The sequence below is a fragment of the Macaca nemestrina genome, chromosome 1 (assembly GCF_043159975.1).
Source record: "Macaca nemestrina isolate mMacNem1 chromosome 1, mMacNem.hap1, whole genome shotgun sequence".
Taxonomy (NCBI): Eukaryota; Metazoa; Chordata; class Mammalia; order Primates; family Cercopithecidae; genus Macaca; species Macaca nemestrina.
Window position 1 is genome coordinate 214697674 of NC_092125.1, and position 25833 is coordinate 214723506.

General features: G+C 56.0%; 1 protein-coding gene across 5 annotated transcripts; it reads right to left on the reverse strand.

Moving 5' to 3' along the window:
* Positions 1 to 8820: 8820 nt before the first annotated feature.
* SLC66A1 (solute carrier family 66 member 1) lies at positions 8821 to 25794 on the reverse strand. 5 transcript variants are annotated; one of them, XR_011625312.1, is made up of 12 exons: positions 25677 to 25794; positions 25122 to 25281; positions 24472 to 24569; positions 20262 to 20503; positions 14217 to 14346; positions 13407 to 13494; positions 12615 to 12757; positions 12379 to 12471; positions 12123 to 12194; positions 11585 to 11770; positions 9303 to 9534; positions 8821 to 9199 (listed from the first exon to the last, which is right to left on the reverse strand). XR_011625312.1 is itself a non-coding variant. In XM_011743773.3 (11 exons), exons 3-11 carry the CDS (start codon positions 24541 to 24543, stop codon positions 9460 to 9462), a joined length of 1101 nt encoding a protein of 366 aa, XP_011742075.2. In that variant the 5' UTR covers positions 24544 to 24569; positions 25122 to 25281; positions 25677 to 25794; the 3' UTR covers positions 8821 to 9459. The 5 variants fall into 5 exon arrangements, 4 of the variants coding, with proteins under 4 accessions (XP_011742075.2, XP_011742077.1, XP_011742076.2 ...); XM_011743773.3 differs by having other exon boundaries at positions 8821 to 9534; XM_011743775.3 differs by lacking the exon at positions 24472 to 24569 and having other exon boundaries at positions 8821 to 9534.
* Positions 25795 to 25833: the final 39 nt, after the last annotated feature.

The window sequence follows — 25833 nt, forward strand, 5'->3', positions numbered from 1 at the left end:
ACAGGCATGTGCCACCACGGCCAGCTAATTTTGTATTTGTAGTAGAGATGGGGTTTCTCCATGTTGGTCAGGCTGGTCTCGAACTCCCGATCTCAGGTGACCCGCCCGCCTCAGCCTCCCAAAGTGCTGAGGTTACAGGCGTGAGCCACTGCGCCCGGCCGTTGCAGTATCTTTATGGAGTGCAAGTACCATGGCATACAGAGTGCACAGAAGCCCCTGCCCCCTGAGGTCCTAGTGCCAGGTGGAGAACACAAGCAGGCTCCAGCCATGGGCCATGAGGAGACGTACCCAGCGAGCCACTCCCCATGGGCACACGGGTGCTGCAGCCTCCGGGTCATGTTAGCAAGGTGCCTAGCACACAGAAGGGCCCAGCGAGCCATTCCCCATGGGCACACGGGTGCTGCAGCCTCCGGGTCATGTTAGCAAGGTTCCTGACACACAGAAGGGGCTGGGAAAGCAAACATTTTGCTTTTCATTTTCTTTCATGCTAAAGTTTTATCCAGGACCATCAAGGTAGGGACAGGGGCCACTGCAGTGGGGTCTTGCGGATGGGGAGAGAGAGAGAGCTCAACTCTGAGTGCAGCAGCACGGGCAGCTGGGGATTAGAGCCGAGGAGCAGGGCAGGGCAGTGGGTGGAAAATGACTCAGAGGAAGTCTCAGGGGTCAGGGGCCTTCTGGCCAAACACCCCTAACAGGATTCTTGCTGAAGACAGGCCAGGGTGACCAGACATCACCTGGGGGCGGGGATGGAAGATGAGGCCAGGTGCAGTGGCTCACGCCTACAATCCCAGCACTTTAGGAGACCAAGTTGGGAGGATCGCTTGAGCCCAGAGGTTCGAGACTAACCTGGGCAACGTAGACTCCATCTCTACAAAAAACACAAAAATTAGCCAGGCGTGGTGGTGTGCACCTGTGGTCCCAGCTACTTGGGAGGCTGAGTTGGGAGGATCACTTGAGCCTGGGAGGTTGAGGCTGCAGTGAGCCGAGATCGTACCACTGTACTCCAGCCTGGAAGACAGTGAGATCCTATCTCAAAAAAAAGAAAAAAAATGTCAAGGATGGGCGTTCTTGTAAAATTGACTTAGCAAGGGATTGCTGAAACTGGGTTTTACAAGGGCCCACAGGTGGGCCTATGGGAAGGTTCAGGAGCCTGAGTAAAGTTTGGCCAAGCAAATAATCTTTGTCAGTTGTCACTTCAAGAAGAAACTGGACAAACGGAAAATACCTCTCCTTGGTGAGGTCGCAAGGGAAACAGCCGCCCTGAAGTCAGTGAGACAGGCTCACCCGGAGAGTCACAGCAGAGGCCTGCCCTCCTGCAGCAGAGGCCGCCAGGCCGGGAGCTCCTGTGCACGCCAGTGGCGATTCGCAGAGCTGCTGAGGTGGAGTGGACTGACTCACCTGAGAGTGACCCCCCGAGGCTCAGGCCCGCTCTCCTCTCAGGACATTTCCCTTCAGGAAACCAGCTGCTCCTTGCGCTGTCGCCTTCATCAGCTGTACAATCCTGGGACCAAAAATCATGCTTGAAACCCAGAAATTGTGACTGTGATGTATGCCAGGCCTGATCTTGCTCTGCTATCTGGAATCTTCCACAGGGACCCTCACTACCAGTTGGGTTTTTTTGTTTGTTTTTGTAGAGATGGGGTCTCACCCTGTTGCCCAGGCTAGTCTCAAACTCCTGGCTTCAAGCGATCCCCCCACCTCGGTCTTCCAAAGTGCTAGGATTACAGGTGTAAACCAACACGCCCAGCCCTCATTGCTAGTGTTGTTCTGTTTTGTTTTGTTTTAGGATGGAGTCTTGCTCTGTCACCAAGGCTGTACTGCAATGGCGTGATCTCGGCTCACTGCAACCTCCACTTCCCAGGTTCAAGTGATTCTCCTGCCCCAGCCTCCCGAATAGCTGGGACTACAGGTGCCCGCTACCACACCCAGCTAATTTTTGTATTTTTAGTAGAGGCAGGGTTTCGCCATGTTGGCCAGGCTGGTCTCGAACTCCTGGTATTACAGGTGTGAGCCACCACACCCGGCCCTCACTGCTAGTGTTTTGATGCTAAATTCAGCTGGTGAGATTGGGGACAGTGGGCCTCAAGGGTGTGTTTTGGGACCCTCTCCCACCTCCTGGCCATGCCTTTCCCTGCTCATTCCTTGGCTGCCTGGTGGGGAAAGCTCTGGGGTCCAGCAGGGCACCTCAGGCATCCCTGAGAAGAGAACAAAGGTGTATGGGAGTCCCTGGGGCTCTTGGGCTGCAGGCGACAGACTCCTGGGGTTTGGCAGCAGCAGAGCTGTCCCCCACCCCAAGGGCTCACTAGATGCTTCCTGGAGGTCCCCTTGGTGCCAACTAACAGAAGGGGAGGCAGCATTGGTGAGGGTCTCTCCAGGGCTGAGGGCTTAAGTGAGTAATCCAGGGGGTTCCCTGTCTCTCTGAAGCCCTTTCATTCCTCCCTTGCTTGGCCTTAACAAATCAGCCTCCGGAGCCGTTTTTTGTTGTTGTTTGAGATGGAGTTTTGCTCTGTCGCCCAGGCTGGAGTGCAGTGGCACAATCTCGGCCCACCTCAACCTCTGCCTTCTGGGTTCAAGCGATTCTTCTGCCTTAGCCTCCCAAGTAGCTGGGACTACAGGCACGCGCCACCACTCCCGACTAATTTTTGTATTTTTAGTAGAGAGAGTGTTTCACCATATTGGCCAGGCTGGTCTCAAACTCCTGACCTCGTGATCTGCCCGCCTCGGCCTCCCAAAGTGCTGGGATTACAGGCGTGAGCCACCGTGCCCGGCCTTTTCTTTTCTTTTGAGACAGGGTCTCACTCTGTCGCTCAGACTGGAGTGCAGTGGTCTTACTGCAGTCTTGAACTCCTGAGCTCAAATGCACCTCCTGCCTTGGCCTCTCAAAATGCTGGGATTGCAGGTGTGAGCCACTGCGCGTAGACTGAAGCCTTTCCTGAGGTTCTCCTGGGGCCCCAAGTTCAAGACTCCTAGTCTCCAACATTTTCTCCCGCATTCAGGTTACTTTCTAGGTGACTGCTTTGTGGCAGGCCCTGGGCTAGTCATGCCCGAAGGTGTGGCACCCTCTCAGCAGGTGAGGTGGAGCAGGCATTGTGGATTTTACTAGGTGGGACAGCTCCTCTTTTTCTGGTGCCAAACCACCTCCATGGCACCTCAGCACAATGCACTCAGGACCTTCCTTCCTCCCCTGTGCGTGATCCACACTGGGACAGAAGACGTTCTGTCTTGGCCAGGTGTGGTGGCTCACGCCTGTAATCCTAACACTTTGGGAGGCCGAGGCAGGTGGATCGCTTGAGCCCAGGAGATCGAGACCAGCCTGGGCAACATAGCAAAACCCCATCTCTGCTAAAAATACAAAAAATAGCCAGGGTGATGATGCACGTCTGTGATCCCAGCTAGATCGGGAGGCTGAGGCACGAGAATCACTTGAATCCGGGAGGCAAAAGTTGCAGTGAGCCATGATTGTGCCACCGCACTCCAGCCTGGCAAACATATCACGGCTGTCTCAAAAAATATATATATATATGCCTCATTTCAAATAGTATAAGTTAAATACTGTAAATTAAATATCATGTAAGTTAAATATAAAACATTTCAATTTATATTTTTCTTGATAAAACGTTGCAAGATGTCACTATATTCTCATTACCCATAGCTTCCTATCCAAATCTTAATACTCAATGGCACATTTGATATTTTTTCAAATGGCTTTGAGATATAATTCGTATACCACACAATTCTGTAGTTCTGTGGTTGTTGGTTACACCCACCAGACCGAGGGCTCCCCGAGGGTTGGTGCCTCAGCTTTCCCTTCACTTACTCATTCACTGAACATTGAGCACCTACTGAGTACTGGGGTTATGATGGCAAACAGGGGACAGTCTCTGCCTACTGTTTAGTGGGGGTGGAGTACTTAGTAACCGTCATCATTAGTGAGTGGTTACCTATGCTGGGCACAGTGCTGCTACTGGGTGACTGTGTCCCCAGGGCTGTCCCAGGCTGGGGGCCTGAAGCAGTAGTTATCAGCTGAACTGAGTTAATCCACAGTGGAAGGTAACCCAGTCCCTGCCCTAGGGCAAATGCTGAGCAGATCCAGGTTTTCCTGTGTTGTTGTTGGGTTTTTTTGTTCGTTCGTTTGTTTTTGAGACATGGTCTCTGTCACCCGGGCGGGAGAGCAGTGGTGCTATCTCAACTCACTGCAGCCTTGACCTCCGGGGTCCAAGCAATCCTCCCACCTTCCCACCTCAGCCTCCCATGTAGCTGGGTCTACAGGTGCACACCACCACGCTCAGCTAAAGCTTTTGTATTTTTTGTAGAGACAGGGCTTCACCACATTGCCCAGGCTGGTCTCGAACTCGGCTCACGCAATCCACCTGCCTCAGCCTCCCAGAGTGCTGGGATTCCAAGCGTGAGTCACCTCGCCTGGCCAGTGGATCTGTTTAAAGCTCTACCATCTGCGGTAGTTGAGGCTCTGCACCTGGCTGTCACCCAGCACCTCTGGGGTCCCCATCGGAGCCATTCAGCTCCAATGAAAGCCAAGTCAGACAGAAAGGGTGGGGAGCGGTGGAGGCTGAGGCCTTCTTCCCTACCTCAGCTTCAGGAATGGAAGGCCATGTTGTCCTGGCTGTGGCTTCAAAAACCTGGAATCCCAGAAAATTTGGGAGGCCGAGGTGGGAGGATTGCTTGACCTTAGGAGTTTAAGAACAGCCTGCTGGGCAACATGGCGAAAACACATCTCTACCAAAAATACAAAAATTAGCTGGGCGTGGTGGTGCATGCCTGTGGTCCCAGCTACTTGGGAGGCTAAATTGGGAGGATCACTTGAGCCCAGGAGGTGGAGGCTGCAGTAAGTCAAGATCGTACCACTGCACTCCAGCCTGGGCGACGGAGTGACTCTGTCTCAAAACAAAAACAAAAAAACCAGGTTTGATAACCAATGGGACCTCGGGGCTGGGAGAGCCAGGGAGGGCATGGGGTCCAGTGCTGAGCACGGGGCTGACAGGACCATCCCTTCTGCTTTGCTGGAGAATGCCACCAACTGAGAAACCAGCTTTTCTGTCCCATCCCATCCCCAGAACCTGAGGAAGCGAAGCAGCTGGGCCAGGCACTGCGCATGTCACTTCCCCACACAGTGTCTCGTTCAACAGGTAAAACAGAACCTGCCAAGGCGGGGACCTCTGGGGGTGCCTGGCCCAGCCTCATGCTCCGTGTGGGCGTCCTAAGGGAGCCAGCCCTTCCTGGACAAAGGCAACTGGTTAGCATAGTTCCATTTCCTTGACCACACCAAAACATCCACACTTTTCCCTTCAGGCCACACCTGGAGAGGAGCATCCTACCATCCCGTGGCCTGCAGGAAGGAGCAGGAGGTGTGAGCCAGGGAGAAAGAAACGCCACTTGCGGAGGCGTTTAACTTGGTAACATGTTTGCCATCAGCAACCATGGCCCCATCAGTATGGCAGAATCCCATTGATTAGATTCACCTTTATTGTAATTTTTTAAATTTTTGTAGAGATGGGGTCTTGCTATGTTATCCAAGCTGGTCTTGAAGTCCTCGGCTCAAGTGATCCTCCCGCCTCAGCCTCCCAAAGTGCTGGGATTACAGGCGTGAACCACCATGCCGGGCCTTGGCCCTTCTCTTTGGGAGGAACCTGGGGGAGGTTCCAGGCATTGGTAAGCCCCCTGGTGACAAGCAAATAGAGCCATTGTTTATTTAGCAGGCACTTACTGTGTGCCAGGTGCCGGGACACGAGCCTCCGTGCTCATCTTGATCACGGCTCTGTTCTGAGGCAGGCCGTGTTATTGGTCTCATGGGATGAAGAAACGGCTTCAGATGTCTGCTCAAGTCACAAGGCTCACGGTGGCTGGGGCACACTCGGAGCTCAGTGTGCAGGACACAAAGTCTGTGCTCCCTGCCACCTGCCTCCAGCATCTGGATGTCACCAGCTCCTTCAACAGGGCTCCAGGCACCAAGGCCACCAAGTTCTTCCAGCCCCAGCAGTTTGAATCCTACTTGGGGCACTGGAATGAGGCCTCCAAGGGAGAGGAGACTCAGGTTTGGATGAGCTGCAGGCCAGCTGCCCTCTGAGGGTAGGGGCTGTATTGCCTCCATCACACAGGGCACTCCCCAGGGGGAGGAAGGAACTATAGCTCCTGCCCGAAAGTGCTATCACCCCAAAAGCTGGTGTTTCCCAGGAGGAAGGGATTACATCAGCCCATCAGACAAGGGCCTCCACGCAGGGGCTGTGTTATCCCGTCTCACTCTTCCCCACCCAGCACCAGTTCAGGCCCACACATAGCACTCATGTGGCCATATGGTGCCCCCAGATCTTCAGGCTGAAGGGGCACCTACTGGTCCCAGGTAACTGGGGTGGAGCCAGGTCCCAGACCCAGGTGGAACAAGGCATCTGGCTGGCACCTGAGGCTGGCACCTGTGGCAGGCACAGGCCAGGGCAAGCGGGGGCTGGGGACCTGGGGGTAACTTATCCTGAAATCTCAGCAGGGCCAGAGGCTCAGGAAAGTCACTATTCAGGATGGTGAGAAGGGAGCCTGGGCCCAGCAGGGTTCGGGCCACTCCTGAGGGTGAGGCTGGACTGCCACAAGCCCTGGGCCCCCAGCACGGAGGAAGGGGACACGGGTCGCCAATGTTGGCCAGGCATGGGGTGGCCCCCACAGCTGGAGGGCCTCGTGTTGCTGCTGCTCCTAGCTGGGCAAGTTGCTCAATTGCACTGAGCCTGTTTTCCCATTTGTAAAATGGCCATAAGAATACTCCCATCTTGGCTGGGCGTGGTGGCACACCTGTAATCCCAGCACTTTGGGAGGCTGAGGCGGGCAGATCACCTGAGGTCAGGAGTTCGAGACCAGTCTGGCCAACATGGCGAAACCACGTCTCTACTAAAAATACAAAAATTAGCTGGGTGTGTTGGCGGGCACCTGTAATCCTAGCTACTCAGGAGGCTGAGGCAGGAGAATCGCTTGGACCCAGGAGGTGGAGGTTGCAGTGAGCTGAGATCGCACCATTGCACTCCAGCCTGGGCAACAGAGCAAGACTCTGTCTCAAAAAAAATAAAACAACAACAAAAAAATAATAAAAATAAAAACTCCCCCATCTCAGAGCTGGCTGTGAAGACGGGAGATCTCGCGCACTGACGGCAGGCGACGCAGCCCGCATATAGCAAGTGTGCAACTGACAGCTGCAGGCCAGATGGCATCCCGGGCTCCGTGGGTGACCCTAGGAGGACGGGGCAGGGGAGACTGGCCCTCTCTGCTCACCTGGGTCTCAGAGGTGTGCCTCGCCTCCTCTCTCCAGCAAAAGGCTCTTCCCCGACCAAACCCCATCCCCTGCTGCTGGGCTGCTGCTGGGTGTGCTCCAGGACCTTGTCCTTGGCATTGGTGCGGCTGTTCAGGCTCCTTGGAAGCAGCCCCGCCTTGGAAGCAGCCCAGACACCCAACTCCAGGCCTCTGTACCTGCCCCTCCCTTTTCCTGAGTTGCCCTCCCCTCTGCCTTCAAGATCCAGCTCAAAGGCCACTCCTCTGAGAAGCCTTCCCTGATTGACCCTCCTGGGGCTGGTCTCATCTGCTCATTTCCTGGCCTTTCTGCCCTCTGGTCATGGTAACCGTCTCTTCTCCTGGAAGGCAGGGTCTTGGAGCTGGTTCACCACAGCCCGGGTGTCTGACATGGCAAAGGCCGAGCGGAGGGCTGCACTCACCAAGCATCTGCAGCGCCAGAATGGTGCGGCGCTATCTCCCTTCTCCGGGGCTGGGAAGCGAGATTCTAAAGGCAAGGCTCACTCTGGAGACACAGCTTCTCTCCCCAAGACTACCCCACCAGATGCCCCAAGTCCCTAGTTCTGGTTTTCCAGAGCTAGGGTTGGGTGTGTGGGGTGAGATCAGGCCGGCAAGGTGGGTAGCTGGCGCCTCTGTGCTCCAAGTACCTGAGGGTCATGACCCCCAGCAAAGTGGAATCAGACAGGGTCTGGAGCCAGGCGTGGTGGTGAGCATCTGTAGTCCCAGCTCCTCGGGAGGCTGAGCGGGAGGATTCCTGGAACCCAGGAGTTCGAGGCTGCAGTGAGCTATGATCGCACCACTGCACTCCAGCCTGGGCTAAAAAAATTTTAAAAATAAAAAAACAGGGTCTGGAAAACACTGAGTTTGGGGGTCCAGGAAGCACTCAGGGCTCAGCCCTGCCTTCCTCTCCACCCTCCCACCTTGCTTCTGTACCCGCCACTTCTTCCTCCTGCCTTCAATCCTATCTTTCCCTTTGATATCTCCCGCTCATCCTTCTGACCTGTCACCTTCTCCAGGAGGCTCTCCCTGATCTCCAAGGAGATCTGGTTGCTCCTCTTCTCCAACTAAAAGTCCTCAAAACTAACCTTTATTGAGCCCTTACTATGCGCCATGTTTGGGGCTAAACTGCATAATGTCAGCATCTTATGTAATCCTTGAAGGGACATAGGAAGTGGCAGTACTGTCCATTTCACAGATGAGATAAGCTAGGCACCGAGGAGCTGCAACGCACAACCCAGATCCGACAGAAACTTCACCACTCTGCTGCTTCCTGCGCACCGAGGGGCAGGCTCCCCGTGGGGAGTCTCTCTCCCTGCTGCGTCCCCACAGTGAGGTGTGGAGCCTGTCAGAAGAGGGCACAGACAAGCAGGCTAAAGAAACCAGAGGCCCCAGGAGGCTGGGCCAGGGCTACAGACAGATGTGCTCCCCTCTGCTTGGCTCATCCTGGATCCCCATCCACATCCACCACTGGTCCCCAAAGCAGCCCCGATCCCTCAGCACCTTGGGGAAGGAGCAACAGAAGCAGGTCTCGCGGGGAGGTACCGTTTCCTCGGTTGTCTTTTTTATTTTTTTGAGATGGTGTCTCACTCTGTCACCCAGGCTGGAGTGCAGTGGCACGATCTCAGCTCACTGCAACCTCTGTCTCCCGGGTTCAAACAATTCTCCTGCCTCAGCCTCCCAAGAAGCTGGGACTACAGGTGTGTGCCATCACACCTGGCTAATTTTTGTATTTTTGGTAGAGACGGGGTTTCACCATGTTGGCCAGGCTGGTCTCGAACTCCAGACGTCAAGTGATCCACCCGCTTCCGCCTCCCAAAGTTCTGGGATGACAGGTGTGAGCCACCACACCCGGCCTGTTTACTCGGTTGTCTGGGGTTGACAGGACAGTCCTGAGTCCCGCAGGCTGCAGCTGTGGCCCCTGGGGTGAGTAGGCAGAATGAGGTAGGTGGTAGGAGGGGCAGCCTGTCTCCTGAGAGGTGGGGTCTCCGCTCCAGTCCCGGCCTCGAGGCTTCAGGGTCTACCTGAAGGTGTGTTCCCAGAGGGGACGGTTCGGTCCATGGGGGATCCAGAGGCCGCCCACACACTGATGCAGAGCTGCAGCACCATCACTGCCCACACCTCCCCCTGCCTGGTGTGGCTTCCGGTGGTCCCCGTCCTCCTGCGCTCAGCCGGCCTCGGTCAGCTGGGGAGGAGGAGGGGCTCAAGCTCCGAGGCGGCGGCGCTGCGCCTGTACACCAGGAACTGGATGGAGATCTGGGGGTGCCGTGGTTAAGGCCAAGCTGAGCAGACTGGGTTGGACCTGCCCCTGGGGGCCTTCCACTCCCGGAAGCTGCCTCCCCCTCCCCTCCCTCCCACCCCCACGCTGCAGCTGGGAAGGGCCAGCCATACCCTCCTGGCCTCTACCTTAGCTGTGCCCTCCATTCGGAATGCCTGTCCGGCTGCTCAAGCCCTAGCCAAGCTCCATTTGTCTCCAAGACCGGCACTGACTTCTCCCTCCCTTGACTCTGGCCCAGGATCTTCTCTTCCTCTCACCCTGTGACATCCTGGAGCTTGCCAGGTGGCTGGGCCATTTTGGGGGCACAAGAGCCTACACTTTCACTTCTCCCTGCACCCAGCAGGGGCTTAGCAAATATTAAAACCAAGGCCATGTTTACTTTCTCCCAAATGAGACCCAGATAACGCTCTGTCCAGCCACTCAGCAAACACGTTCTGAGCCCTCATTGATCACGGGGTTCTGTTTCCAGCTACCTCGTCTTACACAATATCCGGACGAGACAGCAGCTGTTAACTGAGGTGAAGACAGCAGCACGGAGAGGCTGACCCTGTGCCCTGCATCACACAGTAGGAAGCAGGGGAGGAGCCAGGATTTGAACCCAGGTTTGTCTGCCCAACTCATGTGTGTCTCCACACTCCAGCTGTCATTCGCACAGCCTGGAACATTCCTCTCCTGCCTTCACCTGACTAATTTCTTCTCTGTCAGGTCACAGCTTCAATGAGACTTACAGGGGCCTTTGCTGCCACTTTAACCAGGACAGCCCCTGGACAGCCCCTGGCTAGACGCTTTGTTTTTCTCCGCAGTACCTGGTGCCACTTAATTCTTTGATGATAATGTTGTGTCCTCCCTCCCCCCACGAACTGTAAGCTTCTAAGGCACTCATGGCTGTTCTTGCTCACTCATGGCTCCAGGGTCCAGCTGGGTGCCCAGCACGCAGGTGTGCACAACTGGGTGAACGGATGGAGGGAGGGAGGGAGAGAGGGATGGCTGGACGGATGAAGGGAGGGATGGACGGATGAAGGGAGGGACGGACGGATGGAGGGACGGACGGATGAAGGGAGGGACACGGATGGATGAAGGGAGGGACGGACGGATGAAGGGAGGGACGGATGGATGAAGGGAGGGAGGGGAAGACGGATGAGGGGAGGGACAGACGGATGAAGGGAGGGACAGATGGATGGAGGGAGGGAGAGACGGATGAAGGGAGGGACGGGCGGATGGAGGGAGGGAGAGACGGATGAAGGGAGGGACGGATGGATGAAGGGAGGGATGGATGGATGGAAGGAGGGAGAGATGGATGTAGGGAGGGATGGATGGAGGGAGGGACGGATGGATGGAGGGAGGGACGGACGGGTGGAGGGAGGGACGGACGGAGGGAGGGACGGACGGATGGAGGGAGGGACGGATGGATGAAGGGAGGGATGGATGGATGAAGGGAGGGATGGATGGATGAAGGGAGGGATGGATGGAGGGAGGGACGGATGGATGGAGGGAGGGAGAGACGGATGAAGGGAGGGACGGACGGGTGGAGGGAGGGACGGACGGAGGGAGGGACGGACGGACGGAGGGAGGGACGGACGGACGGAGGGAGGGACGGATGGATGAAGGGAGGGACGGATGGATGGAGGGAGGGAGAGACGGATGAAGGGAGGGAGGGACGGACGGACGGAGGGAGGGACGGACGGAGGGAGGGACGGACGGACGGAGGGAGGGACAGATGGATGAAGGGAGGGACGGATGGATGAAGGGAGGGATGGATGGATGAAGGGAGGGATGGATGGATGAAGGGAGGGACGGATGGATGGAGGGAGGGATGGATGGATGGAGGGAGGGAGGGAGAGACGGGTGAAGGGAGGGACGGACGGATGGAGGGAGGGACGGACGGAGGGAGGGACGGACGGATGGATGAAGGGAGGGACGGATGGATGGAGGGAGGGAGGGAGAGACGGGTGAGTGCTGAAGCTGTGCGCAGGCAGGGGCTTCCTTGCCCACACCCCCACCACCAGCCCCACACGCCCTGAAGGATACGATGGTGTCGAGCAGCAGCACGCCCAGGCTGCCTACAAGCCAGGGCAGGTGGTGCAGCAGGTAGCTGCCCTCGCTCTGGCCCTCCTCGGGGTTTTTGAGCAGCACGCTCAGCCCATACAGCGTGTTCCCCAGCATCACCAGCGCAAACAGCGAGTAGGAGATCCCCTGGGTGGACTTCCGGAGGAACTGAGGCAGAAGGAGTTTGGGTCAGAGATCTCGAACAGGCCTCCTGTCACTCTGGATTGTAACTGTCCACATGTCCACCTGCCCCACCACAGTGCACCTGCCCTGAGCTCCTCTCTCCCTGGGTGCCCAGTATCTGACATGGGCCCCACACACAGAAGAGCCTCCTCTCACCCACAGACAAGCCCTCCCAGGCCCCTGCCCGGGTCCACAGGAGACCATGGCTGTGCCAGGCCTGCTGGCCCCATGCCACCCTGCATTCCACCCCACACAGGCTCTAGCTGCCCAGCAAGCCTCCCCTCCCCGACTCTCCAGCTTCTCCTCTCCCCTCAGGCCTCCAAGCTCAGCCCCTCACCTTCCCCTGAACTCCTACTCCTCCAAGACACACATGGGTCTTTTGCAGCCTGGCTGGCAGGCCACATCGCGCCTGTTTTCCAGAAGCAGAAATGGAAGCTCAGAGACTGGATTAACTTGCCCAAGCCAACAGTGGGAGCAGCCCAGACTTTCTGAACCAAGGCTCCTATGCCGTGCTACTCCTTAGCCCAGAGGGCCCGGGTGGCCAGGCCGGCTCTCCTCTACTTGGCCCCACCCAGCCCCTGCTGGAGGCTCACGTTGGTGCGGATCTGAGGCAGCCGGGAGAGCAGGTACAACACACTGGAGACGGAGCCGATGATGAAGCCGATGATTTCCTGCCGGGTGAAGGGCTGTGGGGCAGAAGGGGGCACTTGGTACCTTGTAGGAGCCAGAGGTGATCCCCCTCCCCACTTAGCGCCCACGAGGCTGTGCAGGGGAGAGCCCTGGGGACAAGCTAGCCTCCATCCCTTCTACCGCCACACCCACGGCTCACCTTGCTGCCCGGCTCCACGGACAGGAGCGCCCGTCCCCGGAAGCCTTCCCTCGGGGCAGCCACGGGCCCAGCAGCGCTCAGCAGCGGTGTGGTGCACGCCGTCCCCATGAGGAATAGCAGCATGGAGTTGATGGGGGCAGACACTGCACACGAGGCAGGAGGGAAGCTGAGGTTAGATGGCTGAGTGGCAGCGGGGGGAGGCTGAGTCCTGGCCTTGCCCCTCAGGGGCTGTGTGACCTTGGGCAAGTGACCTAACCTCTCTGAGCTTTAATTCTTCATCTGTTGAATGGGTACAACAGTACCCTTCTCCTAGAGTTATAAAGGTGAAACGCTGAGGGCAGGGAGGTCAGGAGGGGTTATACGAAGCAGAATGCTGAAGAAAAACAGTCCTTCCCAGGTCCCTCCCCATGTCCGTATGGCCTCAAGCTGACCTTGTCTCCTGCTCTTCCTGAAGGCTGGGGCAGAGGCAGCCTGTGTGACTTGTCCTCGTTTCCCCAGCTCCAAGCCCAGGGCCGGACACAGAGGAGGAGCTGGAGCTGTGCCTGCTGAACGGGCCCCTGGGCGAGAGGAACCGGCCTGTGGTCTGGGCCAGGATACGCTCACTGCCCTCAAGTCTCTATCTTGGCCGATTAAGGCTCAGGCTCTTAGATAAGGCCCGGGGAAGCCTTTCCGAGGTTCGGGTTATCACCCAGCCATGGGAAACCCGCTTCCTCCCACACTCCAGGCGCCCCCGTCGCCCACAGCCCCCCGCTGCTGGTGGAGCATCTGACGGAGAGTGGTCCCCATACTCACACGGAGAGGGGCGTTTCCTGAACTTGTAGTAAAAGTACAGCGTCAGCATCACCAGGTCTGCCATGACGTAATACACAGCTGTGTAGGACTGTAAGAGACGCAGGGGGCCCGGGGGTTGGCGCGGTGCCAGGATCTGGGACCGCGCCCCGGCAGCCCTCTGTCCTATCCCAGCTGGGTGACCCTGACCGAGTCACTTCGCCTCTCTGAGCTTCTGTTTCCTTATCTGGCAAGGAAGAGCTCACAGTTCCCACCTGGCAATGACAGAACAGGTGGGCAAAAGACCCAGGAAAGGATCTAGCCCAGGAAGTGCCAATGAGCTGGTGGTCAGTGCCAGCAGTCAGGACAAAGCGGGACTCCGCGGTGAAGAGATGGCTCTGGTTTCGCCTGACGCCGGGGCAGTCAGAACTTTCTGGTCCCATGTGGGAAGACAATGCCTTCCTGATTGGGAGCCCCAGCTCTGCCTGCCCACAGGAGCGGGATGGCACCCGGGCCTCCCACAGAAAAACGCCTTTCCTCCTCGAGGGCCCACCCTCTGGAAGCTTCGCCAGCATTCCAGCACCCTGGAGGTGGAAGAGCGGAAACCCTGTCAGACACGCTCATACTGCAGATGGGAAAACTGGGGCACAGAGAAGAGCAGTGGCCTGTCCACAGCCACAGTTCGGCAGACAGAAGGATGGGCCCTCACAAGATGCAATGACGGGTCAGGGTTCTGGAGACCAGGCGGGCCAAAGAGCCTGGCATCTCCTCAGGCAACCCTGCAGGGTGAGGCAGGGTTAGGGTCAGCGCCACCCTGCCCGGGTACCGGCCCACCTGCAGGGGCAGCTGGTCAGCAAGGAAGGAGCCGATGAGGTTGCAGGAGTCTCCGCCGATCCAGCCCAGGAGGAACCACAGGGACAGTGCCTGGTCCATGTTGCCCGTCTTGTAGGCTTTGATGAACTGGCTGTGGAAGAGGAAGAGGAGGGGACGCATGTTCGGGCCACCTTACAGGGAATGCCGCCTTACAGGGGACACCGCCCAGAGATGACCACGGGGGAGTGAGGCGGTAATGGAGAGGAGATGGCCTGGGGGCCCACCTTCCCCATGGGCAGGATCCTCAGGAGCCTTCTCGGCTCTTTGGAGGAGTCTCCCGGGGAATCCCTTCTAAGCCGAGGGCTCTACGGCTATGCCTCTCTCCAGGGAAAGCCCCAGCCTTACTCAGATTCTCCTCCACCACACCCTGGGGTCTCCAGTGGGGATCTGGGGCTTATGTAGGGTCCTGAAGTTTTGTGTTGGGCCCTGAGAACCGCTGCATAGAACCCTGGATCCTTTCTCCTATGGATGCAGGGAGAGGCACTGCAACAAGAACGGTGCTGGGGAAGGGACACAGGGACCGAAGGCCTGGGCACGCCGGGTCTCCAGGAGCAGCTGCAGCCAAGACAGGCAGAACCCCGGCCTGGTTCTCTTTAGAGGGCAACAGAGAAGGGCGGGGCTGAGGTGCCTGGGGCTCCACTATCAAGATGGTAGGCTTTTGGTCCCCTGGCTGTTTTCCCAAAGGTCCCCGGTGCTGGGACCCCCTTAGGACTTCTGGTCAGGTGCGGGTTTGAAGCCAAAGCTGGTGGTGGCACTGAGGCCCAGGGCAGTTCTGAGCCCTCTGTATGTGTGTTGACTCATTCTGTCCTCAAGACACCTGTGCTGTCCAGTCTACCACGATGACCTCCTCACTGGGCCTGGAGGAAGCTGTGCCATACGGCTCGGATTCAACCCCTACCTGAGCCTCCGGTCTTGCTCTTAACCATTATACATACTGCCATTTACTGTTCCAGTTTCTTTTTAACCACCTGCATGGATGAAGGAAAATAGACAGACAGAAAGAAACTAAATGGTGGCCAGACATGGTGGCTCACACCTGCAATCCCAACACTTTGGGAGGTCGAGGCAGGTGAATCACTTGAGGACAGAAGTTTGAGACCAGCCCGGCCAACTTGGTGAATCTCTACCAAAAATAAAAAAATCAGCCAGGCATGGTGGTGCACACCTGTAATCCCAGCTATTCAGGAAGCTAAGGGATGAGAATTGCTTGAACCCAGGAGGTGGAGGTTGCAGTAAGCTGAGATCACACTACTGCCCTTCAGCCTGGGCAACACAGTAAGACCCTGTCTCAAAAAAGAAAATAAAAAGAAACAAAGAAACTAACTAAATGGCAGCTCATCCCATCCATGATCCAAGCCAGAAACTAAGAAACGGGCATTGGCTGGGTTCTTCCCACAGCCAATCCTTCCATCCGCCTCCCTCAGCCTCCTAACAAGCCTCCCTCCTTTCAGATGAATCCTCCCTTTCAGAAATCTTTCTAAAACCCTCATCTCAGCCAGGAGCAGTGGCTCATGCCTATAATCCCAACACTTTGGAGGCTGGGCGTGGTAGCTCACACCTGTAATCCCAGCACTTCAGGAGGCTGAGGAAAGAGAATCACTTGAGCCTAGAAGTTCCAGACCAGCCTGGGCAACACAGCAAGACCCCGCCTCTACAAAAAAAAAAAAATTAGCCAAGTGTGGAGTGGGGACCTGTGGTCCCAGCTACTCAGGAGGCTGAGGTGGGAGGATCACTTGAGCCCAAGAGGTTGAGGCTGCAGTGAGCTAGGACTGCACCACTGCACCTCAGCCTGGAAGTGAGACCTTGTCTCAGAAAAAAAAATTGTCTTTAATAACAAATAAAAAAACTAAAATCCCAGTGTCACCAAAAACTGTCAGAGTCTTCCAGTGCTCTTCGACAAGGACCCCCATTCTGAGAGGGGGCCCTTGCAAGGCCCCAGGCTCGTCGCCCCAGGATGCCTGTTTTCCTCCCAGCTCTGGTCTCATATGTCCCGCCCACCCCTCCTCAGGCCCAGAGGCCTCGGAGTCACCTTTCCCATCTCAGGAAATGTCGGTTCCTCCTCTGGGCCTCCCCTGACACGAGCTCCACTGGCATCTTCTCCTTCCTCCTTTGTAACACTTGACATCCCCGTCCCTCCCAGATTCACTCAAATTTCCTGAGGACAGGGGGAGTGACGAGCATAGGCCCAGCACTGAGAAGGCCCTGAACCAAGGTTTATCCCATGGCCCTTACAGTAAAGCTCCTCCTAAGATGCTATGACTCAACTTGCCTTCATCAATTGCAGCAAAGTGATTCTGTCCCACTCAGGAGAGATGGAGTCCTAGGGAAGACCAAGGGCGCAGCCACCCTCCCTCCATCACTTAGGGCTCTCTCCCAGGCCTCCAATCCCCTCCCTGGTTAATCAACCAGCCCAGGCAGAAAGGGGGAGCCTCAGCCAGCTCCTCGGAGAGTCCTGAGGAAGCTCTCACCCCTGGACAGGGAGCCTCCCACCCTTGGCCCCATCAGTCACCTACACCTGTCCAGACTGCCTGGTAAGGGCCTCTCCAATCCCCTCACCATTGATGCTTTCTGAAGGCTTCCACAGCCTCCAAGGCAGCCTCCCTGCCTCCACTCTCTCTCTGTCACTCTGCTCCTTCCTCCTCATCACTCACAGATTATCTTTCCAAGGGTACCAGAATGGAAGCTCTCCAAAGGCAAGGACAATGTCTGTTTGGCTTACCTGTCCCACATCCAACATGGCACCTGGAACAAGGTAACTCAGTAAAAATGTCAAGTCTCTGAGAGGGTGCCCGGAGAAATCAATGGGGAAGGACAGTCTTTTCAATACCTGGCACTGGGACAACCGGATATCCACATGTGCGGTGGCTCATGCCTGTAATCCCAGCACTCTTGGAGGATGAGGCAGGTAGACCACTAGTCAGGAGTTCGAGACCAGCCTAGCCAACATGGTGAAACCATCTACTAAAAATGCAATAATTTGCCAGGCATGGTGGCACATGCTTGTAATCTCAGCTACTCAGGAGGCTGAGGTAGGAGAATCACTTGAGCCCAAGAGGCGGAGGTTGCAGTGAGCCGAGACTGCACCACTGCACTCCAGCCTGAACAACAGAGCAAGACTCTGTCTCAAAAAAAAAAAAAAAAAAAAAAAAGAGAGACTGAACTCCTACTTCACATCATTTACAAAATACAACACAAAATGGATCAAACACCTAAATGTAAGAGTTACATCTATAAAACTCTTAGAACAAGAGATGCTGGGCACGATGGCTCATGCCTTTAACCCCAACACTTTGGAGGCCGAGACAGGAGGATAGCTTAAAGCTAGGAGTTTGAGACCAGCCTGGACAACACAGTGAGACCTTGTCTCTACCAAAAAAAAAAAAAAAAAAAAATTCAATTTTTTCACAGTAGCGTGATCTTGGCTCATTGCAGCCTCCGCCTGGTGGGCTCAAGCAATTCCCCCGCCTCAGCCTCCCGAGTAGCTGGGACCACAGGCATGCGCCACCACATCCGGCTAATTTTGTATTTTTAGTAGAGATGGGGGTTTCACCATCTTGGCCAGGCTGGTCTTGAACTCCTGACCTCAGGCAATCTGCCCGCCTCGGCCTCCCAAAGTGCTAGGATTATAGGCGTGAGCCACTGCACCCGACAAAAAAAAAATCATGGGGAGGCCGAGACGGGCGGATCACAAGGTCAGGAGATCGAGACCATCCTGGCTAACATGGTGAAACCTCGTCTCTACTAAAAAAATACAAAAAACTGGCCGGGCGTGGTGGCGGGCGCCTGTAGTCCCAGCTACTCGGGAGGCTGAGGCAGGAGAATGGCGTAAACCTGGGAGGCGGAGCTTGCAGTGAGCTGAGATATGGCCACTGCACTCCAGCCTGGGAGACAGAGGGAGACTCTGTCTCAAAACAAAACAAAACAAAATACATGAATGTGCATAGCAACATTAATCGTAATAGCTACAAAGTAGAAACAACCCAATGTCCAATGGGTAAGAAAATGTGGCATACACAGAGTAAAACAGTATCCGCCACAAAAAGGACTGAAGTACTGCTTTGATACATTCTATGACACGGATGAATCTTGAAGACATTATGTTAAGTGAAAGAAGCCAATCGCAAAAGGTCTTGTGTGATTCCATTTATAGGAACCATGAAATGTCCAGAAGAGGCAAATCGACAGAGACAGAAAGTAGAGTAGTGACTGGCAGGGACTGAGAGGGTCCGGGAGGAATGAAGAATGACTGCTGATGGGCATGGCTCTCCATTCCGGCTAACGAAAATGTCCTAAAATTAGTTGTGGTGCCAGTTACACAACTCTGTGGCTATACTAAAATAACTTGTACATTGAATGGGTTAATTGCATGAAATGTGAATTATCTCCCAATAAAGCTGTGAAAACAATGTCAAGCCCCTGATCAAACCCTTGTCTTTATCCCTCAGGATAAAGAGCACATTTCTTTTTTTTTTTTTTTTTTTTTTTTTTGAGACGGAGTCTCGCTCTGTAGCCCGGGCTGGAGTGCAGTGGCCGGATCTCAGCTCACTGCAAGCTCCGCCTCCCGGGTTTACGCCATTCTCCTGCCTCAGCCTCCCGAGTAGCTGGGACTACAGGCGCCCGACACCTCGCCCGGCTAGTTTTTTGTATTTTTTAGTAGAGATGGGGTTTCACGGTGTTCGCCAGGATGGTCTCGATCTCCTGACCTCGTGATCCGCCCATCTCGGCCTCCCAAAGTGCTGGGATTACAGGCTTGAGCCACCGCGCCCGGCCAAGAGCACATTTCTTAACAGCACAGCATGCCCCTTAGGCCATAGGGCCTATGATGACTCCTGTGACCTCACCTCTCCCTGCCCTGACCCCCACACACTCTGTCTGCCATATAAACGCAGCCGCCCCTTCTCTGTACATCTGTTGCTTCCTCTGCCTGAACTGCTCTTCCACACCCAGCCCCTGGCTCTCACCCCTCAATGCTGTCCTATCCTCGGCTTTTAGCCTAGATGCCAACACCTCCAGCTCCCTTCTTTTTTTTAATTTTAATTTAATTTAATTTTTTTGGTAGAGATAGGGTCTCACTATGTTGGCCAGGCTGGTCTTGAACTTCCGACCTCAAGGGATCCTCCTGCCTCAGCCTCCCAAAGTGCTAGGATTACAGGCGTGAGCCACTGTGCCTGGCCTCCAGGTCCTTCCTGACTGTAATCTTCTTCCACCTCTGCAGATCGGGGTGGGTGTCCCTTTTCTGTGCTTCACGTAATAATAGCAGCGTCACCACTGACAGCTTTCAGGCTTGTGCAAACATTGTGTGAAGATCCTGAGTGGGCAGCTCTCCCTACACACCCACATGCCATCTTCATAGCAGTTGTCTCAGGTAACAATATTTCCATGACACAAGCAAGGAAACTGAGGCTCAGAGCAGTGAGGTGACACGCCCAGGTCAGGATGCTCTTGACCCCTGTGCATTGTGTCCTCGCTGCCCAATCACAGCAGCAGCCACGCAATGTTGTGTTCACTGCTGCTATCTCCACCACCTGACCATCAAAGCCTGGAGGACAGAGGCTGTGTTTGATGCGTTCCAGCCCTCCCACTCTCCCGCCCCATCTCTGACCAGCTGTGCCACCTAAAGCAAATTGCTTAACTTCTCTGGGTTTTGGATCCCTCGTCTGTAAAATAGATGGATGGTAACTGCCCCTATTTCACAAGGTTGTTGTGAGGATTAAATGAGGTGGAAATACGGCAAGTGCTTAGAAGCAAGCCAGGTATGTGGCGGGCGCTCAATAAACTGTTGCAAAGGTGATGATCTCTGCATCAGCATCGCCCAGCACAAGGTCTGGCCTGTGGGAGGGACCAGTGCAGGTCCCTCCTTGGTGGGTAGGAAATCAAGGGAGCACACCCAGCCTCCAGTCTGGAGAGGCCTGTGGCCCACCAGGCACGCCCTCTCTGAGCAGTAGCTGGAGCCACTGCCCCAACCCCACAGCCCTGCCCTGGTCCTGCCACCCAGACACTACTCACGGGAAGGTAGACGCAGCAAAGCAGAGAATGGAGATCAAGCCCAGGCCCACACTGGCCTCATCCCAGCCGTCCTGGGCACATTCACCCAGCACATCCCATATCCACTGGATGGAGCCATTAGGGCAGCTGGAGAAGTTGCGGGAGCCCAGTTTCTTCCAGACCATGGCTGTGGAGGAGGGGCGCCCGGCCAGGCGGGTCTGCACGGGAGGGAGGGTGCTGGTGTTCCGAGGCCGGCAAGGCTTCTACAGGGAGGAAGAGAGGAGGCTTTCAGCACTGGGAGGTCCAGGTCCTATTCATGGTCATCCCAAACGAAGCTCATCCCAGCCTTTTCACTGGGTGCCTCGCCCGGAACCAGAGAAGGGCAAAGACATAATCCTCACCCACCAGGACCCGATCAGCCCCCAGGTACACAGATCACAGCAAACACATGCCAGCTACAGACGCATGCAGGCAGCGCGCTGGATCTGCCCAAGGGACGGGCGTGTTCAAACCCCTGCCTCACCACGCATTCATGCTGGACTTTGGGCAAAGACTCAGCGTTTCTGTGCCTGAGCCCTCTCATCTGTAACTGGGGTCCTCACAGCGCTCCTCCCACATACGGATGTTGTGTGGGTTCAATGAGTTCATACACAGTGTGATGAACGGAGCCCTCCATGTTATCTTTTCCTATGACTCTTGAATGCTTAGGTTGGTCCTAATTTATTGTTATTATCGTAAATTACTCTGTAAGGATCTGCTGAGGCCAGGCCCATCAAGTTCATCTAATTTACAGCAGGAGCGATGGCTCATGCCTGTAATCCCCACTTTGGGAGACCAAGGCGGGAGGACAGCTTGAGCCCAGGAGACGGAGACCAGCCTGGCGGTCTGGGCAACATAACAAGACCCTATCTCTAAAAAAAAAAAAAAAAAAAAAAAAAAATTAGCCAAACAAGGTGGTGTGCGCCTCAGGTCCTAGCTACTCATGAGGCCGAGGTGGGAGATCACTTGAGCCTAGGAGGTAGACGCTATAGAGAGCCACGATCTCACCAATGTACTCCAACCTGGATGACAGAGCAAGACCCTGTGTCGAAACAACAATAACAAAAGATAAGGGCTATGCACTGCGCCAGCACTCTAGGAGGCTGAGGCGGGAAAGATCACTTCAGCCCAGGAGTTCGAGAACAGCCTGGGCAACGCTGTCTCTACAACAATATTCAAAAATTAGCCAGGTGTGGAGGCACACGCTTGTAGTCCCAGCTAGCTACTCAGGAGGCTAAGGTGGAGGAATCGCTTGAGCCCAGGAGGTGGAGGGTGCGCAGCAAGCCATGATCGTGCCACTGCACTCCAGCCTGGGCGACAGAGCCGGACTCTGTCTTAAAAGAAAAACACACACACACACACACACACACAAACCATAAAGCAGGTTGCCCCACACAGATGAGGCAAGTGGAGAAGAGGAGCAAGGGATCCCCGGGTTTGCCTGAGTGACAAGGACTCAAGTCTGGGACACTGCAGCCTGTATTCTCCCAGGAGCTCACAGAGCGTGGCGGACGCCTACCAGCAGGGAGTCCACAGCCACCTCCTCACTGTCACACTGACAAAGCCAGAATATGGCTGATCACAGAGGTGGGCAGGGCAGGCCTCTCCCGGTACCCGGGCATCCTGGACAGTGCGTAGGGCAGTCATTGCCTGCGTGACACCTTAGAGGAGGGAGGGAAAGTGAGGCTCGGCTGGGCCATCTCTATCAGCGATCGTCACCACAGCTCGGACCAGCGAGCCAAGTCTCCTGCATGCATTCATGTTTCATCTTCACAGCAACTATGAAGTGGGGACCACTGATATCCACAAGGAGCCTGAGCCAGAGTGCGGAAGTGATGTGCCAAGGCCACCCAGCCAGGAAGCTACAGAGTCAAACCCAAGACTCAGACCGACACCCCTGCTCATGGCCACCTGCCACACCGCCCGCCTCAGGTGCATCTGTCACCACCGAAGCAGAAGCCTTTTGTGGCTGCCTAGCAAGCAGATGCAGAGAGAGAGAGAGAGAGAGAGAGAGAGAGAGAGAGAGAAGCCTCTGTGGTCTGGCAGGACGGCACAGCCACAACGTGGGCTTCCCCTCTTCTCCCTGTGCTCAGAGGGGATTTCCTCACGCAGGCGGCGGCTGTCTCTAGCTGCCTTCATTCCCACTTGTGTCAGGAGGCCTGGACTCCCCAGCTAGTCAGGCTGGCCCCATGGAACTGCTGAGGACAGAGACCAGGGAGCACCAGGAGGGAAAGGAAGTGAGTCAGCACCTCCTCTCAGGAAGCCGCAGACCCTCAGCCCTAATGTGACTCGCTATGGGCAGAGGCCCTAGACCTGAAGGTAAGGGCGCCCCGGGTCACTGGACTACCTCCAGGGCCTGGCACAGGCAGGGAGGCTGAAAGCCTCTTCGTTGTGTCTTCGTGGCCCACCTGGGGGACCATCAGCACAGCTGATGTTAGAAGCCTTCACCTGATGCCCCGTCTCCAGCCCCTGAAAGGCCACCCCAAATTAGCATAGAGTCCAGGTGTGGCCGGGCGCAGTGGCTCACACCTGTAATTCCAGCAGTTTGGGAGGCTGAGGCAGTTGGATCACTTGAGCTCAGGAGCTGGAAAACAACCTGGCCAACATGGTGAAACCCCATCTCTATCAAAAATACAAAAATTAGCTGCGCGTGGTGGTGCGTGCCTGTAATCCCAGCTACCCGGGAGGCTGGGGCAGTAGAATCACTTGAACTCAGGAGGCAGAGGTTGCAGTGAGCCAAGATCGCACCATTGCACTCCAGCCTGGCTGACAGAGCGAGACTCTGTCTCAAAAACAAAACAAAACACAAACAAAAAAACCATATAGTCCAGGTAAGAACTACACGTTTGCAATGCCAAAGGCATTTCAAATCAAGTCCTCATGTTCTCAGCCACCACTCCCAACTGGGCTGCAACCCCACACCCCCTAGCAGAATCTGAAGACAAGGCTGCAGCTCATCCACTGCCATCCCCATCACTCCCCAGTAAGGTCGGGTATACTGTGCTCATTTGACAGGTGAGGCTGAGCGGCCTTGGAAGTGAGTTAACCGGCCTGAGCCTGTCTATAAAAGGGGGCTAATGACACTCACTCCTTGGGGCAGCTGTCCTGACTAAATGCACATAAAGCTCTCAGCCCCTGTGCCTGATGACACACAGCAGCGACTGTTTTCAGGATGAGAGTCCAGCATCTCAACCACCTTGGGGGCTCTCACTTCCCCCTTTCCCCAGGTTAGGGAGGAAATGAAATGGACACATCTCAGTACGTGTGTGTTGGGGAGTTGTCTCGAGGGAGGTACCTTGGTTTATGGAGCCTGCAGCCTGTCTCTCACTTCCCTTTCCCCAGGTTAGGGAGGAAATGAAACGGACACATCTCAATATGTGTGTGTTGGGGAATTGTCTTGAGGAAGGTACCTTGGTTTATGGATCCAGGATACTGGGTGGGTGGCCCCCTAACCTCGGACAGGACCCATATGCAATCTGCAACTCAGGACACTTTGAGACACACCTGATCCCCGAACAGAAGGGCCTTGCTCTGAGGGCCATCCTGCGTAGTTCCTGTCACCTAGAAGCCAGGCATGGGCCCACTTCCCGTTCATACAGCACTGAGCAAATGGATGTCCAAGGTTGCAATGGAGCTTGACCTCATCTGTAAGGATGGCAAGGACCCCAGAAGGGGTACCCTGGAATCACCCTTGGAGGGTGCATGTTCAAAATCTGGAGTCAGTGCACCTGGGCTGCGGCTTAGAGATTCTGGGTTTAAGAAGTCCTCCAGTGATTCTGCTCCATCTGGTGCACTTTGAGAAAGGCTGGGTTGGAGATGGCATCTCCTGCCACACCCAAACTCTTCTCCCTGATCCCAAGCTGAGTCAGGGATGCTTTAGGCACATGATCACAGCTGATCATGTTCCACCTTTGTCTGCAGAATCAAGTCCAAATTATCTGAGGCTAGGCCTCAAGTTACTCCAAGAACTGCCCTCCCAACCTTATCTCCTGCCTCCTGACCCACGTCTTCAGTCATTTCAGGTCTCCAGGCTTTTGCACGTGCTATCTCTTCCCCTAGAAGTGTCCTGCTCCCCTTCAAGGGCCTGGTCATGAAATAAGAAGACTCACTTCTAAATTGCCCTTTCAAAGATGTCCCGTGAGAGCTGGCTGGATAAGGCCTGCCACCTTCCCCTCTCCCCTCCTCCACACACCTGAAGAACGCTACCACCGTCCTCTGCGACCAGTGTCCTTGAAACAGGCTCTCCCGACTCTGGGTTGTGCATTTCTTATTCTCCAGGTCTAAACACACCTAGAGGTTCAGCAAATGTTGAGAGAGAGAGAGAGAGAGAGAGAGAGAGAGAGAGAGAGAGAGAGGCAGAGAGAAGGACAGAGTGAAGAAGACAGGAAATAGGGGCGAGGAAAGGAGAAAGGGGATAAAGAGACAGAAGAGGAAGGAAAGGAGAAAGGAAGGAAGAGGGGATAGCTGTGAGCTCGAACAGTCCAGGGTTGAGGAGAAAAGCACTCCGGAACAGACCTGCTCGATGCCTACCAGTCTGGAACTCGAGTGATTTAGCTTTGTAGTGCTCATCTGAAAAGTAGGGGAATAATGCAATACCCACCACCTAGGCTGACTGCAGAGTTAAATGAGACAATCCAGGCCAAGCGATTACAAGGGTGCCTGGCACAGGCACTCAACACCAACAGCCCAAAATGACTATTATTTGTTCTCGCTGTAGCCCCTCCAGCGTCCAGGCACACAGGTGCCTTCAGTAAGCCTTGATCAGACATAACCTGTGACCCTGGCCCAGGACCTCTCACACTTTCAGACTCAGACTCTCCATGCACACGTTTGGAAACCTACCCTAAGCACGGCGTGGGAGGAGGCAGTGTGGGTACTCGTCCCTGCAGACCTGGGGAGAATGTGGGGGGAGAAGCGTCCCGGCTCGGGGCTACCACCCACTCCAGGCCTCGGCGTCCTCGGCCACAGCTCCCTCCTGGTGACTCAGACCGGCGCGGGCCGCCTGTTTGGAGGGATAATGATAGGACAGCTGCTGGGGCCAGCGCCGCGAGGGCCCCTCGCCCGGCCGGCCAGGGAAAAACGAAGCAGCCATCAGATGCCAAGGGGCCGGTCGGCCGGGACAGGAGGTGAAAGGGGACCCGGCCCCCAGCTCCTGGCCAGGCCAGCTCGAGAGGCCGCGCTGGTCGCCCTTGAGGTGGGGGGCCACGGGGCTGCGGATTCCCAAGAGCCACCCAGTCCCGGCCCGGAGCCTCGCCCCAGGATGTCGCGCCACAAGGAGGGCGCAGGAGCCCGGACAGTCCAGCGGCCGGAGGAGAGGGCTGGAAGGACGTGGCAGGGAAGCCCAGGAGCCCCGACCCCCAACCGTGGAGTTTGACACCTGTCCCCGGGCCGGCTCACCACGTCCAGATCCGCCGCCAGGGCCCAGCTTCTGGGTCGGGGCCCGCCGGGTCAGCTGACCGCGCGCCGCCGCCCGGCCCCGGGAACCGCAGGCCCCGCCCCCACGCCGCTTGCGGGGCGGACCCGGCCTGGAGGCGCCCCTGGGGCCGCGCCTGGT

Bases quoted from the DNA above. Each gene is read 5' to 3' on its own strand.
- SLC66A1 (XM_011743773.3), bottom strand. From the start codon at position 24,543: ATGCACAACCCAGAGTCGGGAGAGCCTGTTTCAAGGACACTGGTCGCA. The intron at 20,504-24,471 runs GTGTGTGGAGGA...TCCTCCCTGTAG, and splicing joins ACGGTGGTAGCGTTCTTCAG to AAGCCTTGCCGGCCTCGGAA. The intron at 14,347-20,261 runs GTGAGTAGTGTC...CCTCTTCCACAG, and splicing joins TTTGCTGCGTCTACCTTCCC to CCAGTTCATCAAAGCCTACA.